We start from the raw sequence: 14,187 nt of genomic DNA on the forward strand, positions 1-14,187 counted from the left end.
GATCCTAGTCAATTTTCGGAAGAAATTGGATCCAAGTAAAACTGAAGCAGTGAATACTAGCTCTCACCCAGCTGCTCCCAGATTTTCCTGCATCTCTTGCCTCCCTTCAGAGATGTGTGTTTGCACTCATAGTAAACCAAATTGCTAGAAATTAGCAAAAGGAGGAAAGAGAGGGGAAACCACAGTTGTAAAGCAGATTGAAATATTTTGATACTATTTTTTTAAAAAATAAAATAAATCTGTAACATGCAGCCAGGCACTGAGAAAAGGTTTTAAACCACCACAAATACTGATTCATGCACCAGTTATTCTATGTATATAAATCTATTACCTTAAGAGTGCTGCAGTGTGTACAGAGCACAGTAATGAACTCATTGTACTGGCACAACGAGCCTTGCATTTACTTTCTACCCTTGTACAGCAGGCCAAAAAATTGGATCATAAATCTGCCTTGCTTAAAATGCAGATGCCTAATTGTCAGGGTTGGCAGCCTGGAGGAAAGCCAAGGAGCAGGAAGGTAGCAACAGGCAGTCTTCTGTGCTCAGTCTGCGCTGAGCAATGAGTTGCTTAGACTGAGGAGCCATGCCTGAATCATTAGCTGCACAAAGCTAGGTGAAACCCTTTTGGTCGTTAGTGCCATGTAACTTGGGTACGTGGGTGGCGCCGTGGGTTAAACCACAGAGCCTAGGACGTGCCGATCAGAAGGTTCGAATCCCCGCGACGGGGTGAGCTCCCGTTGCTCGGTCCCTGCTCCTGCCAACCTAGCAGTTCAAAAGCACGTCAAAGTGCAAGTAGATAAATAGGTACCACTCCGGCGGGAAGGTAAATGGCATTTCTGTGCGCTGCTCTGGTTCGCCAGAGGCGACTTAGTCATGCTGGCCACATGCCCCGGAAGCTGTACACCGGCTCCCTCGGCCAATAAAGCGAGATGAGCGCCGCAACCCCAGAGTCAGTCACGACTGGACCTAATGGTCAGGGGTCCCTTTACCCTTTACCTTTATGGTAACTGCAGTACTATGTCCTAGTTATGGTGGTGCCTGCAATGGTGACACTGAAACACAGGTGAGAGCAAGTGAACCACTTCCTCCTCCAGCTTGTGACCATCTTACACTAATTAAATTAAGCCACAGTTGTGATCGTAGTGAAGCCGAAACAAAAAACCTAAGTTCTGAAGATGGTGGTCATGGCAATTGGAAATTTGACTGGATAGCATCACAATTTGTTTACCAGTGGTATAGTTGTATCTGTAGAAATATCAAACCAAAACTGAGGATATCAACATTGATATAGCAGAAATGTATAAAGCTCTTCTAACTCTTTCATGTTGGTTACAGGGAGCAAGATCAGTAGATGTATATTTCCCAGAAGCACCCTGGTTTGATTACTATACGGTATGTATTTGTAAAGATTAAATTATGTTATATATCATTGAGTGTCTTGCATAAAATCTCACTGATCTCCAGTCAGCCGGCATTTCCATTGTTTTTCTTCATGTGCCCTTTGCTAAGCTTACTGATTTCTATTTTCAAAATCATCATAGAGTCCACCTTTGTTCTGTGCTGAACTAAATCTGAAAATGTTGAAATTTCAAGGAGCCTATGGAATTGCGACTCAGCTGAGCAATGTTTTCTTCCACTTTATGCATTGATTTCCCCCCTTTGCATTTTATATATAAAGGTGTGTCTTTCTATACTCTTGTGTGTAATATACCCCACACAGCCTTGGCAATAGGCTCAGGAGTGAAAATAGAAAATACTACTTTAGACAAAACAAACACATGCTTAAATTCATCACCACAAGCTAGTTGAGACAAAAGCTACCTAGATGGCTTTAAGAATTCATTTAATTCACAGAGGAAAGGTCTACCCCAACCTACTAGCTAAATGCACCCTATAAGTACCTAGGAGTGTTTACCAGATGTTGAGGATAAGAAGCAAGAGATGGACATTTCCATCTTGCTTTGTTTATGAGTTCCTCAAGAAAATCTGCTTGGCCATTGTTGAAGATACAGTGCTGGACCAGGTGAACCATTGATCTGATCAAGGATAAGCAGGATGCTGCCTTAGGTTCCTTGGAGGAAAGGAAGGAGATAAATGTAGTAAAACAAAGGAAATAAAATCTAATTTTTCAGACTAGTTACAAATATGTTTATTTGCATATATGAGAAGCTATATGGTCCCAGGAAGTAATTTGCATTTTTATTTCAGTAAACATTGTAGTATAAACAATATGCACTTTTGAGTTCAGATTAAAATCCTGTTTACATGCCAACTGTGGAAATGGCTTTATGTATTTATTTTTTAAAACTATATACCGCAATTTCATTTTGAAAAGCAGTTTACAACAGTTGCAATACAGTAAAAGCCACAAAAATAATCAAAACAGATCACCAGCTATTTATATAGCCAGGGATGCTGCTACGATTGCTTTTGAAATAATTTTTCAGCTGTGTCCAATTTTTTGGTAGGGAGATAAAGTGCCAGAGTCATCGCACCGCAAGCACGTCCACATTGACGCCCCACTGGAAAAGATTCCACTCTTTATCCGAGGAGGATATATTTTGCCAACGCAAACACCAGCCGTAAGAACTGCTAAGAGGTGACTAACATAATTACCTTTTAAAAAAAATTATCAAATTAGAAAACTGGCCTGAACTTAGTACCATGCTGAAATTTGTCTGTGTTGTGCACCAAGTGTCAATTTCTTATAAATTACTACAGTCATGAGCGTAATCTCGCTTTGCACACTTAAAACCTTCCTGTTTGTTTTTTTCAAATGAAGTTAGATTGCTTTTTGCTCCTTGACATGGCAGAAATGAAATACAGGGCTGTGAGCACGCATGGCATTTGGGAGGTGGGTTTCCGAGTAGCCCATGCCTCAATCTATGTCTATCCAATCTCTATCCCTAGTGCTTATTTCAGGCTTGTTTTTAGCATTGGAGATTCAGCCTTTCCCGCAACTAACATGTCCAGCTGTCCCTTCTTGGGTTTTTGTGGATTGTGGGAGCAGGCTTTGCCACAACGCTTTAGTTTGGGGGGGGGGTTGTTGTTGCACCTAAATGTGCAAAATAGTGCACCTATAGCAAACCTGCATATTCCTGATGAGTACATTAATGTTGCACCACAACCAACTTTGCAAATTTTCTATTAGTGTATGGGTAAAACTTTTTCTATCAGTGTATGGGTAAATAAATGCTAAACCATAATTGTAGATTAATTAATACCCTTCTCAGTTATACAGGTACACCTCCAGGTCACATTTTTGCTATAATGATATGACCAGGGAGGCTGAAAATTTTGGATTTGAACTGTATTCAGTCTCATGTTCTGCATATGCTTTGGTCTCCCATCGCTATTTATGTCAGATGCTCATAGGGCACTTTCTTCTCCATTACTGGATAGCTCCCACTTGCTCACAGGACCATATTACTGGGTCATGCTTTCTTGTGTTTCATAATTGTGTTGTTGTTGTTGTTGTTGTTGTTGTTGTTGTGTGTTTTTTATACTGTAAGCTGCCCTCTGATCTCTGGATGAAGGGTGGTATATAAATTTTATAAATAATAATAACACTAATGATAATGAAATGTCTATGGTTAATTGTCATTGTGTTCCATTTTGATGTACCTTGATATACATTGATGTTTAATACATGATTTGTGCATGGTTTGGTTTTGAATGTGGAATTTAGGTCTTTTATTGATTCCCTTTAGTTGGGATCGGCAAACTGCTTAGAGATTTCTGATGAAATCTGAAGCCGGATAGGAGTTAATCAAATAAATAAAAAGACTGTATCACCCACATTTCATAATTAGTTTTAAATTAATAACCCAACAGCCGACTGAATCCATTTGGACTCATTGTTGCCCTGGATGAACAAGGCCAAGCAACTGGTTCTCTCTTCTGGGATGATGGCGACTCTGCCGGTGAGTGTTCAGAAATGCTGGTATTGTATCTAAAACACATTTTATAAAGCGTAAAAGTGGCAGGGAAAGGTATGACATACTAACTGTCCCTTTAACTTGTGAGGAGTGGAGGGGGGGAAGGTTATTATTGAAGAGGCAAGCTCATGTTGTCTCAACGTGTGTCCTTTGTTATGTTTTAGTCTTAAAGGAAGCTGTTCCTTTTCCTTGTTAGATGACCTAATACTAACATCAGTCTTGTGATTTGTGTTTTGGCAGACACGGTCGAGAATGGAAATTATTTCTATGCCAGATATACATACAGAGAAGTAAGTAGAAAAAAAGCACTTGGACAAATAAGGTGTGTATGCAGCAGATGTGGGTGGGGATGGAGAAGACAGGTTCAGGAAGCAAAAGCAAAGTAAGGAGTAGAAATGAGTAAGAATTAGACTGGGGAAGTGGTAGCCTCTATTTAGGGAAGACATGTATCAGTTTTTGTTGTTGTTGTTTAGTCGTGTCCGACTCTTCATGACCCCATGGACCAGAGCACGCCAGGCACTCCTGTCTTCCACTGCCTCCCGCAGTTTGTTCAAGCTCATGTTGGTAGCTTCGAGAACACTGTCCAACCATCTCGTCCTCTGTTGTCCCCTTCTCCTTGTGCCCTCCATCTTTCCCAACATCAGGGTCTTTTCCAGGGAGTCTTCTCTTCTCCAAAGTATTGGAGCCTCAGCTTCAGGATCTGTCCTTCCAGTGAGCACTCAGGGCTGATTTTCTTAAGAATGGATAGGTTTGATCTTCTTGCAGTCCATGGGACTCTCAAGAGTCTCCTCCAACACCATAATTCAAAAGCATCAATTCTTCGGCGATCAGCCTTCTTTATGGTCCAGCTCTCACTTCCATACATCACTACTGGGAAAACCATAGCTTTAACTATACGGACATTTGTTGGCAAGGTGATGTCTCTGCTTTTTAAGATGCTGTCTAGGTTTGTCATTGCTGTTCTCCCAAGAAGCAGGCGTCTTTTAATTTTGTGACTGCAGTCACCATCTGTAGTGATCATGGAGCCCAAGAAAGTAAAATCTCTCACTGCCTCCCTTTCTTCCCCTTCTATTGCCAGGAAGTTATGGGACCAGTGGCCATGATCTTCGTTTTTTTTGATGAGGCAAAAACAAGGGACACACATTTGGAGGGGATCTAGTGAATCCTCTTCCTGATTCCTGAGATCTCTTTGAAAATCTTCAAGGATGGAGATGCCATAACCTGTAGGAGCTGCTCCTTCTCTTCTTTCTAATATCCTGGCAAATGTTTGAACACTTCAGCCATCTTTATCCTCCCTTAATGCCCCTTCCAAGTCAGCTTCATGCTGTTAGTAATATTGGCAAACATAATGTAACAGGCTATTGGCCGACCATCTCTTTGTTAGGGAGATTGCTTGTTGGTAGCCCAAGATGGTTGGTTTACTCAGTGGGAGGTACTGTATTGGTTGAGAGTGTCAGCATCGCCCTTGAGCCAGTGCCACTAACTGGACTCATCCACTTCAGCCCGACTGGGCTAGGCGAGCTGGGTAGCACTTCCAGAGACCACCTTCTGCACAGGAACAGGTCAAAGTGCTGTGGACTCACAGCTTAGAGTTGTGAGCACCGGATTCACTTCCACAAGAAGACAGTCGTCGCACAGCAGAGTACAGCAGAGTCTAGCAGAGTATATAAACAACTCGGAGAGCAGCTCTGTAGAATATCTTCTTTATTCTATCTACAACTATTATACAACTATATACAGAGCTAAATGAGCCTAAGCATAAATGAATGCTAAACCACACTGAGTGTCTGTAGCTGCTCTTAGCAGCAACCTTATCTATACACACGATCTCTAACACTCAGTCTCTCTCTCCCCGACACACTGACTGACTGACCCACACACTAACTGACCGACGACTGACTCACTGACCGACTCTTTGATGTGCTGGAGCAGAATAAGTAGAGAGCAGAACACGCCTCCTCCTCTCTGCAGAATCAGCAGACTCCTCAGGAGATTCTTGGATATGGGAGGGGTGAAATCTCCTCAGAGAGATCACTCTGAAAGGAAAAGCCATTACATACAGATGGGAGGGGGGAGTAATGTGGGGTAGCTGATTTGCTGCCGGATAAGAGTTCTACCCCACTTAGGTTCTACCTATATATTTGTAAACCAAGCAGTTCTTACAAACATGTCACAAATCCTCTATGTTCTCTCACCCGAAAGGAAGCCAAATCAAGGTAGAGCTTTCGTTGCTTGTGGGAAACACAAAATATCAAACATTAGTGCTGCTGTAAGTCAGCATGCATATCTCTCTATGAAGAAAAAATCAGAACGTTAGGGAGGACTGCATTACCGCTACTCTCTGATTGCTGCAGCCGAGAAAGGTTCCTTTCCCTCCAGTCCTCCTCTACAGAGCTGCCTATTGATGATGATATTACTCAGGTCTGCAGTCCCAGAAAGATGCAATTGGCATTCAGTCCCAGAAGTATGCAATTAATAGGAGCCATTTAGAAGAACAAAATGACATTAATATTCCTGTGGTGTTGTTCCCAGACCTCCTGCTTACAGCACTGACAGTGAATTGGAGAAGAGTGATGACTATTTTTTCTGCATGATTATCTCTGCAGAGACTGGCATCGGATATTTCGTCTGAATACAGCAGATGCTTTTCCAGCATTAAGGCTCTTCCTTTGCTCTTTTCTTCAGAGTGCTTTTAGTTGTCTTGCACAAAACTGGCATGGGCTGAATGGCAAAGGAAGGAAAAGATTAGACTAAGCTTCTGTCTTTGGCGTGGCAGGCAAAATGTGCCGAAGGCAATTGAGAGGCGATAGCCACTTTTATATTCTGCAGGAAATCGCTTTGCGTTTGATTGCTGGCTCTGTGGCACTTCTATTTCTCATTGCTTAAATTGGATTCTTCTCTGTAGTACCTGAAATTACAACCTGCATTTAAGCCAACCCAAACCGCCAAGTTAACATTGCAAATGTGAGGTAGTTAAATCGGCATTCTAATACAGAAGAGGCATGCAATGCAGTGATATATAAGAGAGGCCTTCGAGAAATGTGTGTGTGTGAGTGAACGGACAGGCAAACACAGAGACACACAGTATTGAACTTTCTTAAAACAACATTCATAAACCTGCAGTAGTGAGAGAGGTGGCAAGCAGGGGCTATTCCATCAGCCCTGTTGAAAGGTGCTCTGGAAGAGTGAAGTAAACACACATTCTTTATTACGATCCAAAGACCCACAAAAACACTCCCAAAAGCAAAATATAGCCGGTATAGAGAGAGAACGTTTTATTAAGAAGAGTGAAGTGAGCTTAATAAAACCCCAATATGATAAACCAAGAGAAATGAAAATTTCCAAGAGCAGTGATCATACTCAGAACTGCATTACAAAGTCGGGGGGTGGGGAGCTTCAGCCCAAATTCATGAGGTTGGGGAATCTGGCGGAGGGCCCTCAATGCCAACCAGAGCAGGCAGGGAGAAATATGTGGCGAAAGATGCTCAGGTCTCAGGCTATTTATATGTAAAGTAAGTAAGTAAGTAAATACTGTAAATATTCATATGCTGTAAGTTTCTTACAGTCTATTTAGTCAATTTTTCATTAAAACTGTTCTTACACGTCTTACTTTTATTCTGATTGAATAGCTGACCCTGTTTAAGACTGTTTTAAGTAAGAGACACTTAACATCTATTCATTTCCCGTTTTCTTTTTCAAAATAGAAAGAAAGAAGGCACCTATCCATAACTTGAAAACTATTTATTATTGCATCAACTTTATATGCCGCTTAAATTGTAGAAAACCTCAAAGCGATTTACAAAAAAGATAAAACAATAAAACTTGGCGGGGGGGGGGGAATATCACAAGCATACCTTAAAACATACAAAAGTTAAAATACCCAAATACATTAAAGTTAAGTCAGCTTTCTAAGCATCTGGTTAGGCTTGTCTAAACAAGGTGCCGAAAATAGTACAGTGAATAGCCTGCTTGATCTCAATAGGCCCCAAGTGCAGGTGCTGTCACACCAAACAATCAAGGTCCTAGAAATGTGGAACGGGTATTATGGGGCACCTATACTAGTGCCATGGAACACAGGTGGCGCTGTGGGTTAAACCAGAGAGCCTAGGGCTTGCCGATCAGAAGGTCGGCGGTTTGAATCCCCGCGACGGGGTGAGCTCCCATTGCTCGGTCCCTGCTCCTGCCAACCTAGCAGTTTGAAAGCATGTCAAAGTGCAAGTAGATAAATAGGTACCGCTCCGGCGGGAAGGTAAACGGCGTTTCCCTGCGCTGCTCTGGTTCGCCAGAAGCGGCTTAGTCATGCTGGCCACACAACCCGGAAGCTGTACGCCGGCTCCCTCGGCCAATAAATCGAGATGAGCGTCGCAACCCCAGAGTCGGCCACGTCTGGACCTAATGGTCAGGGGTCCCTTTACTTTCTACTAGTGCCAATTTCGACTGAAGCACATAGTGGGCACATAAAATCATTTAAGAAATAAAAAAATCACGTAATAACAGGTGTAGAGAGGAATGCTGCAGTCAGAGGATTCTCGCGAACCGCTGTTGGAAACTGACAGATCTGTCTAGCGAAGTAATTAATACCTCCTCAGTAGCTGTTTTTTGTGGGTCTTTTATTGCTTGAAATGCATTTGGAAGTTGCTCAGTCATTGGCATGTATTTCTTCAGTTTTTAGTGCTAAAGGTTATCTCTCCAAGAGCAGGTGTAATAAAGCCCAGCACTCAGAAGTTGTATCCTGTGCCAACACAGGGCTGTGCTGATTGTGTTTTGACGTGGTTTTCAATGTACAGTGGTACCTTGGTTCCCAAACTTAACCCATTCCGGAAGTCTGTTCCAAAACCAAAGCGTTCTAAAACCAAGGTGTGCTTTCCCATAGAAAATAATGCAAAATGGATTAATCCATTCCAGACTTTTAAAAACAACCCCTAAAACAGCCATTTAACATGAATTTTACTATCTAACAAAACCACTGATCCATAAAATAAAAGCAATAATCAGTATACTGTACTATAAAATAAATAAGACAGTATTGTAGATGATAAAATTTTTTAAAAAAGATTTCTTACATGCACTGATGATAGCCATTGTTTGGATGGGGGGCTTTTATCCATTTCTGCAGTCACACAATCAATCAATCAATCAATCAATAGCTGAACTGGGTTCCACACATTCACAAAAACAAGTCACAGAAACGAAGTCACAAGCCACAGTCGTAAGTCAGTCCCATAAACGAAGAACAAGTCACTGTCAAAAACATGAAAAAGCCACACAAACAAAAACACAAAAAAATAGCAAGAGCAAAAGCTCCAAATATCACCTCTGTGTTGCATGGGTGCTCGGGACTCAACAGCCAACAGACTCAACAGGAAGCCTCTGATTAGCAGTGGGGGACCCAATTTACAAACGGAACACACTCAGCATGTTCTGCTTCCAAGGCAAACACCTACTTCTGGGTTTGCAGCGTTCTATTTCCAAGTTGTTCATAAACTAAGCTGTTCTAAAACCAAGGTGCCACTACATGACTATCACTCTGCCTACAATGCACAGGAGACAGGGACTGGAATCATGTGTTGTTAAAAGGGTGTCTGAATGGCCTCTAGGGGTTTTTTTTATTTTATTTTATTCTTTGAACAATTCTGAAAAAACGCACCATGTTTCTTGCCTTGTTTATCAGAGCTTTCCCAGACCTTATCAGCTTCTTCAGTATCTTTAAAAAGGGCATATGGAAACTACGGTAACTACCTTAGGAAAACCTGTAGAGAGGTGAATAACTAAGCCATTAAATTGCAGCTGTGGTAGCTAGTGGCTTGTGGAAGACAAAGTCTCTCTTGTGTAAATGCGCTATGATGTATGTAGCAGCTGGTCCTTTGTGTTCCAATTTAACTGAATGTTTGTTCATCTGTACTTCTGTCACCCAACTGGAATTCTGACAGCAGCACAAGATAGTTCTGTGTAGGACTTTTAAAAATAAAAAAAATAGTGATGCCTACATTGTTTCGCCATTGCACTGTGTGTCAAATGAAGACCTAAAGTATTTTCCTCCTGAATTATTCTAGGGGCACTTGAAGACAAGTATTGTCAACAACAACTACCGTGGGGTCGATTCTCTGATATATGATACAGTTCAGATCCTTGGTGTGACCTCAAGACCTAATGCTGTTGTTATGAATGGAAAAGGCATCCGCGGAAGTGACATCCATTACCAGGAAAATGGGGTAGGCTTTCTGCTTGTGAATTACTTATAATATTTATTGTTGTTGTTGTTGTTGTTATTCTTGTATTATATATATATAGCACTGTTTCTGTTTTGCTGCAGTTAATCTTCAGACAAAAGCTATGCTATTTATCTCGCTGTCCGTAATGCGCTTTATGTAATCAATTAAGTACATTGCAATGTCATTACACGATTCCAGTCCGTTCAACTGTGTGCCAGTTCACCATTGGCAGTAGTACACTGTGTGGTGGTTCCCTGCAACATACCAGAAAGGGCAGGGGGGTAGCCTGAGGTGAGTGTGGTGCAAACACACGGGCAGGAGCGCCGGATTGGTTCTGGCACATTTGTGTCACCGCCAGCCGTAGCATCTCCTTCCTCCTCCCCATCCATGTCCCAATATGCTGTAGTTCAGGGGTCGGCAATGTTTTTTGTTTCCACCTCCATCGTTCTGCCCGGACACTGAGGTCCAGTGCCGAGGACCTTCTGGCAGTTCCCTCACTGCGAGAAACCAATATACAGGGAACCAGGCAGAGGGCCTTCTCGGTAGTGGCACCCACCCTGTGGAACGCCCTCCCACCAGATGTCAAAGAGAAAAATAACTACCAAACTTTTAGAAGGCATCTGAAAGCAGCCCTGTTTAGGGAAGCTTTTAATGTTTAATAGGTGATTGTATTTTAGTGTTTTGTTGGAAGCCGCCTAGAGTGGCTGGGGAAACCCAGCCAGATGGGCAGGGTATAAATAATAAATTATTATTATTTTGAGGCCGGTCCGGTCCATTCCCCAGCAGACCTCTCGGTGAGCCAGAGCGTGTGCGCCCATGCACACACTCAAGCTATTTCCAGGACTCTTCTGGGTCGGAAGAGCACCGGAAATAGCGTGTGCGCATACACACGGGTGCGCCTCCGTCCCGGAAGTGCGCCAGAAATAGCTTGTACGGACGCGTACAGGCGCTCCTCCGGGTGAGAAGTGCCTGTGCGCATACACTGAATCCCCACACTGATCCACAGAATGGCCGTGGGCCGGTTCCAGGAAGCTCATGGACCAGAACCGGCCAATGGGCCTTAGGTTGCCAACCTCTGCTGTAGTTTCTTAGACTGGATCTAGACACATCAAACCAGCGTTTCAGTTAAATATGTTGCAAACTTTGTACGAGAAATCGGATTGGCAAAAGTGGAACTCCATAGTTTTAGAATGCATACACAACGCATATGAAACACTTTTTCTTTGCTGATGTAGCTGAGTCCTCAGTCAGATGGAGGTCAGGTGAGCCATCCCATCCCATTTGCTGTTGACTACTAGCAGATGGGTGTCTGCTGGTGTGTGCAAATCTAGATCATGTTGAAAGTGCTCATGTTGAAGGTGGTTTGCTGCTAAAGGGAAAGCCACAAATATATTTTTTGAACCATCACTATACGCTTGCAGCCATGACCTATGGACATGAGAAATGAAGTAGGAAATGGAGGGGGCCTATCAATCAAGCTGAACAGTTTGGCTGCTCCCCATAGTGTTAATATTTATCCAGCATGGGCTTGTGAATGGTTCTTTCTGTTCCATTTGGCAGAATGCGCAGTTAGCATTTCAAAAACAGCCGCCGCAGTAAGAATGGGAAACTTTTCTGTGCGCATATGTGGGAAGGCTGCCTGTCTTGTTTCGTGACTGCTATTTACATAAGCTCACAATTACATGTTTTCCAAGCAGCTACAAAATGGCAGCTGTCAGCAGATCATTAGGGCATTGTGTCACAACACTGTTAGGGCCACAGTGAAACATAATAATAATAATAATCATCATCATCATCATCCAGGGGTGGGTAAGGGGCTCAGTTATAATTCCTAAAACAATATGCGATAAAATCAATTCAGCCAGAATTTTGCTTACAGTGGAGAAGCTCAATAAAGTCCCTCACATCCGGGGCAGTTTCTAGGCAGGCTTGATCAAAGTTGGTCCCAAATCCATTTCCTCGCCCCAGAGTTCTTGAAAACATCCCCTTTCTTCAGAAAAGGGACCTGGTTTTCTGCTGCTTTCTTGGCAGTGGTGGTGGGGTGTGTGTGAGAAATTTCTCCAAAATTTCTGAAAGCAGCTGCTGCTTACCTTTACTGGATATTGCCAGAAAGTATGGCCAGTGAGAAACTCTGGTAAGAACCTCAGGATGCCTTCTTCTTGAAACGCCTTGGTCGCGGCATGAAATTGTGTTTTTCCCAAGTCTTTCCAGGTAGCACAGCCAGTGGGAAGTTGTGGAGTGAGCATTGTGCTACTGAGAGTGATGTAGGGTGCTTATTTCTAAGTTTTAAAAGGATGGGGGGGGGAATGGGAAGCCCTTGCCCACCTCATAATATGAAGTAAGGTAAAGAGCAACTCCTTCCCGAAAATTTCAGAGAAATGCCTCCCCCCACCCTGTGATATTTGGGGAGGATTTCATCCCATCACCACCCTGCCATCCACCCAACAATTCATCAAAAACTGGGGAAAAATGAAATTCTTAGCATAGCTCTTGGCTTGAGCCTAGTGCCTTTCATTTCAGAAATTAATGTCAGGTCTAGAGTAGGAAGATTGAATTTCCCCTAATAGAGATTTTTCCACTCCAGATACCTTGTAGTTGGCTATTTCACTCCAAATATTTTCTGTTATAGATGCTTTACAATTGCACTGCCCTCAAATGGCCCTTAAAGCCAGTAAAAGTCAGAAATCGCTTCTGAACACACCATCATATTTTTCTGGAAATAAATCACTAAGGACGCAAGCAAAAAAAATAATTAATAGTTTTTGCTGTGCTCTCTAGCTGGGAAATGGAGTCAGGATAAGAGCCTCATTGCTTAATGCTGTTTCTGTAACTTACAATACTGAGCAAATTGGTTGAACAAAGAACTAGAAAAAGAGGCTTTGCGTGGAAGCAATGGGGAGGCTGACACTTTCTATTTTAAAAGTGTCAGACTTCATCATTATAATTACTTTAGAATATTTCCCCCTCTACCTGCATTAAAAATATACTGGAATTACGAAAGGTGCCTATCAGATTACATATCAAAACCAATACTTTTTGATGGGGGAGGGGACTGTTCAAGAAAATACAGGTGGCAGGTGATGGGAATGACCTCTGAATGAAATGCTGGAGACCTGTTGCCAGTCAGAGTGGGGCAATATTGGACTATAGGGACAAATAGTCAACACAGCTTCTTGCATTCCTAAAGCATAATATTGTTTTGCCAATAGAAAAGAGAAATTGTGTATCCTTGGGAAATAGTTTCTGGAATAAGGTAGGTGATCAGAATAAGATACGCCCAGGTAATCAGTATTTGTCCAGAGCAGGAATAGGCAAACTCGGCCCTCCAGATGTTTTGAGACAACAATTCCCATCATCCCTGACCACTGGTTCTGTTAGCTAGGGATGATGGGAGTTGTAGCCCCAAGGCATCTGGAGGGCCGAGTTTGCCTATGACTGGTCCAGAGGATATTGGTTTAGTATGGCTACAATAGGGCTATCCTCTTTTCTTATTAAGATCTCTCATTCTTATAGTAAATAGTGAGACTCTAGGGGCCTGAATTCACCAACCTCTCAGTGTGATTTGCTGTTCTTAACAGGATAGGCTTGTGCTTTGGCCCACATCTCCTTTAAAACTGTAGACAAATAGTTTGCAAATGGATAATAGAGAGAACTTTAGTTAGACTGAATCATAAAAAGATGTAGCCCATTTATTTTTCATGTTGAAATCAGTAATGCTGCATTTTAGTTGTTTTGGAAGTGCTGGAGAGTTCTCAACCATTATCTGCAAAAAAGACAGTGTCTGGGGAGTGACCTTTATCCTGCCTTAGACTTCAGGTGTCTAGACTAGGTATCTTAGCTTATTTCTACATGAGAGGTATGTTATACCAGTCAAAATACAGTGGTATGATTCCAGCAAAATGAAGCACTTTTAAGTTTCATTGTTTCATAAAGTAATTAAGCATGTATTTAAACCTTCCCCTAAGGGCTTCCCAAATATTCAGCTTTGGATGGATTGTTCCTGTTCTGGTAATTCCCAACACTCGAGGTGGTTTTCTT

At 42.3% G+C, this 14,187-nt stretch overlaps 1 protein-coding gene across 1 annotated transcript in view; it reads left to right on the forward strand.

The window, feature by feature from the left end:
- LOC310658049 (sucrase-isomaltase, intestinal-like) overlaps nt 1-14,187 on the forward strand; it is a 92,005-nt gene that overhangs the window by 77,621 nt on the left and 197 nt on the right. The window contains exons 18-22 of the mRNA XM_083399585.1: nt 1,339-1,391; nt 2,468-2,598; nt 3,834-3,922; nt 4,178-4,227; nt 9,991-10,149. Of these exons, the coding sequence (XP_083255711.1) occupies nt 1,339-1,391; nt 2,468-2,598; nt 3,834-3,922; nt 4,178-4,227; nt 9,991-10,149 (482 nt within the window). The remainder of the gene's footprint in view (nt 1-1,338; nt 1,392-2,467; nt 2,599-3,833; nt 3,923-4,177; nt 4,228-9,990; nt 10,150-14,187) is intronic.

The sequence above is a fragment of the Podarcis tiliguerta genome (assembly GCF_965153285.1).
Source record: "Podarcis tiliguerta genome assembly, chromosome: 10".
NCBI classification, from domain to species: Eukaryota; Metazoa; Chordata; class Lepidosauria; order Squamata; family Lacertidae; genus Podarcis; species Podarcis tiliguerta.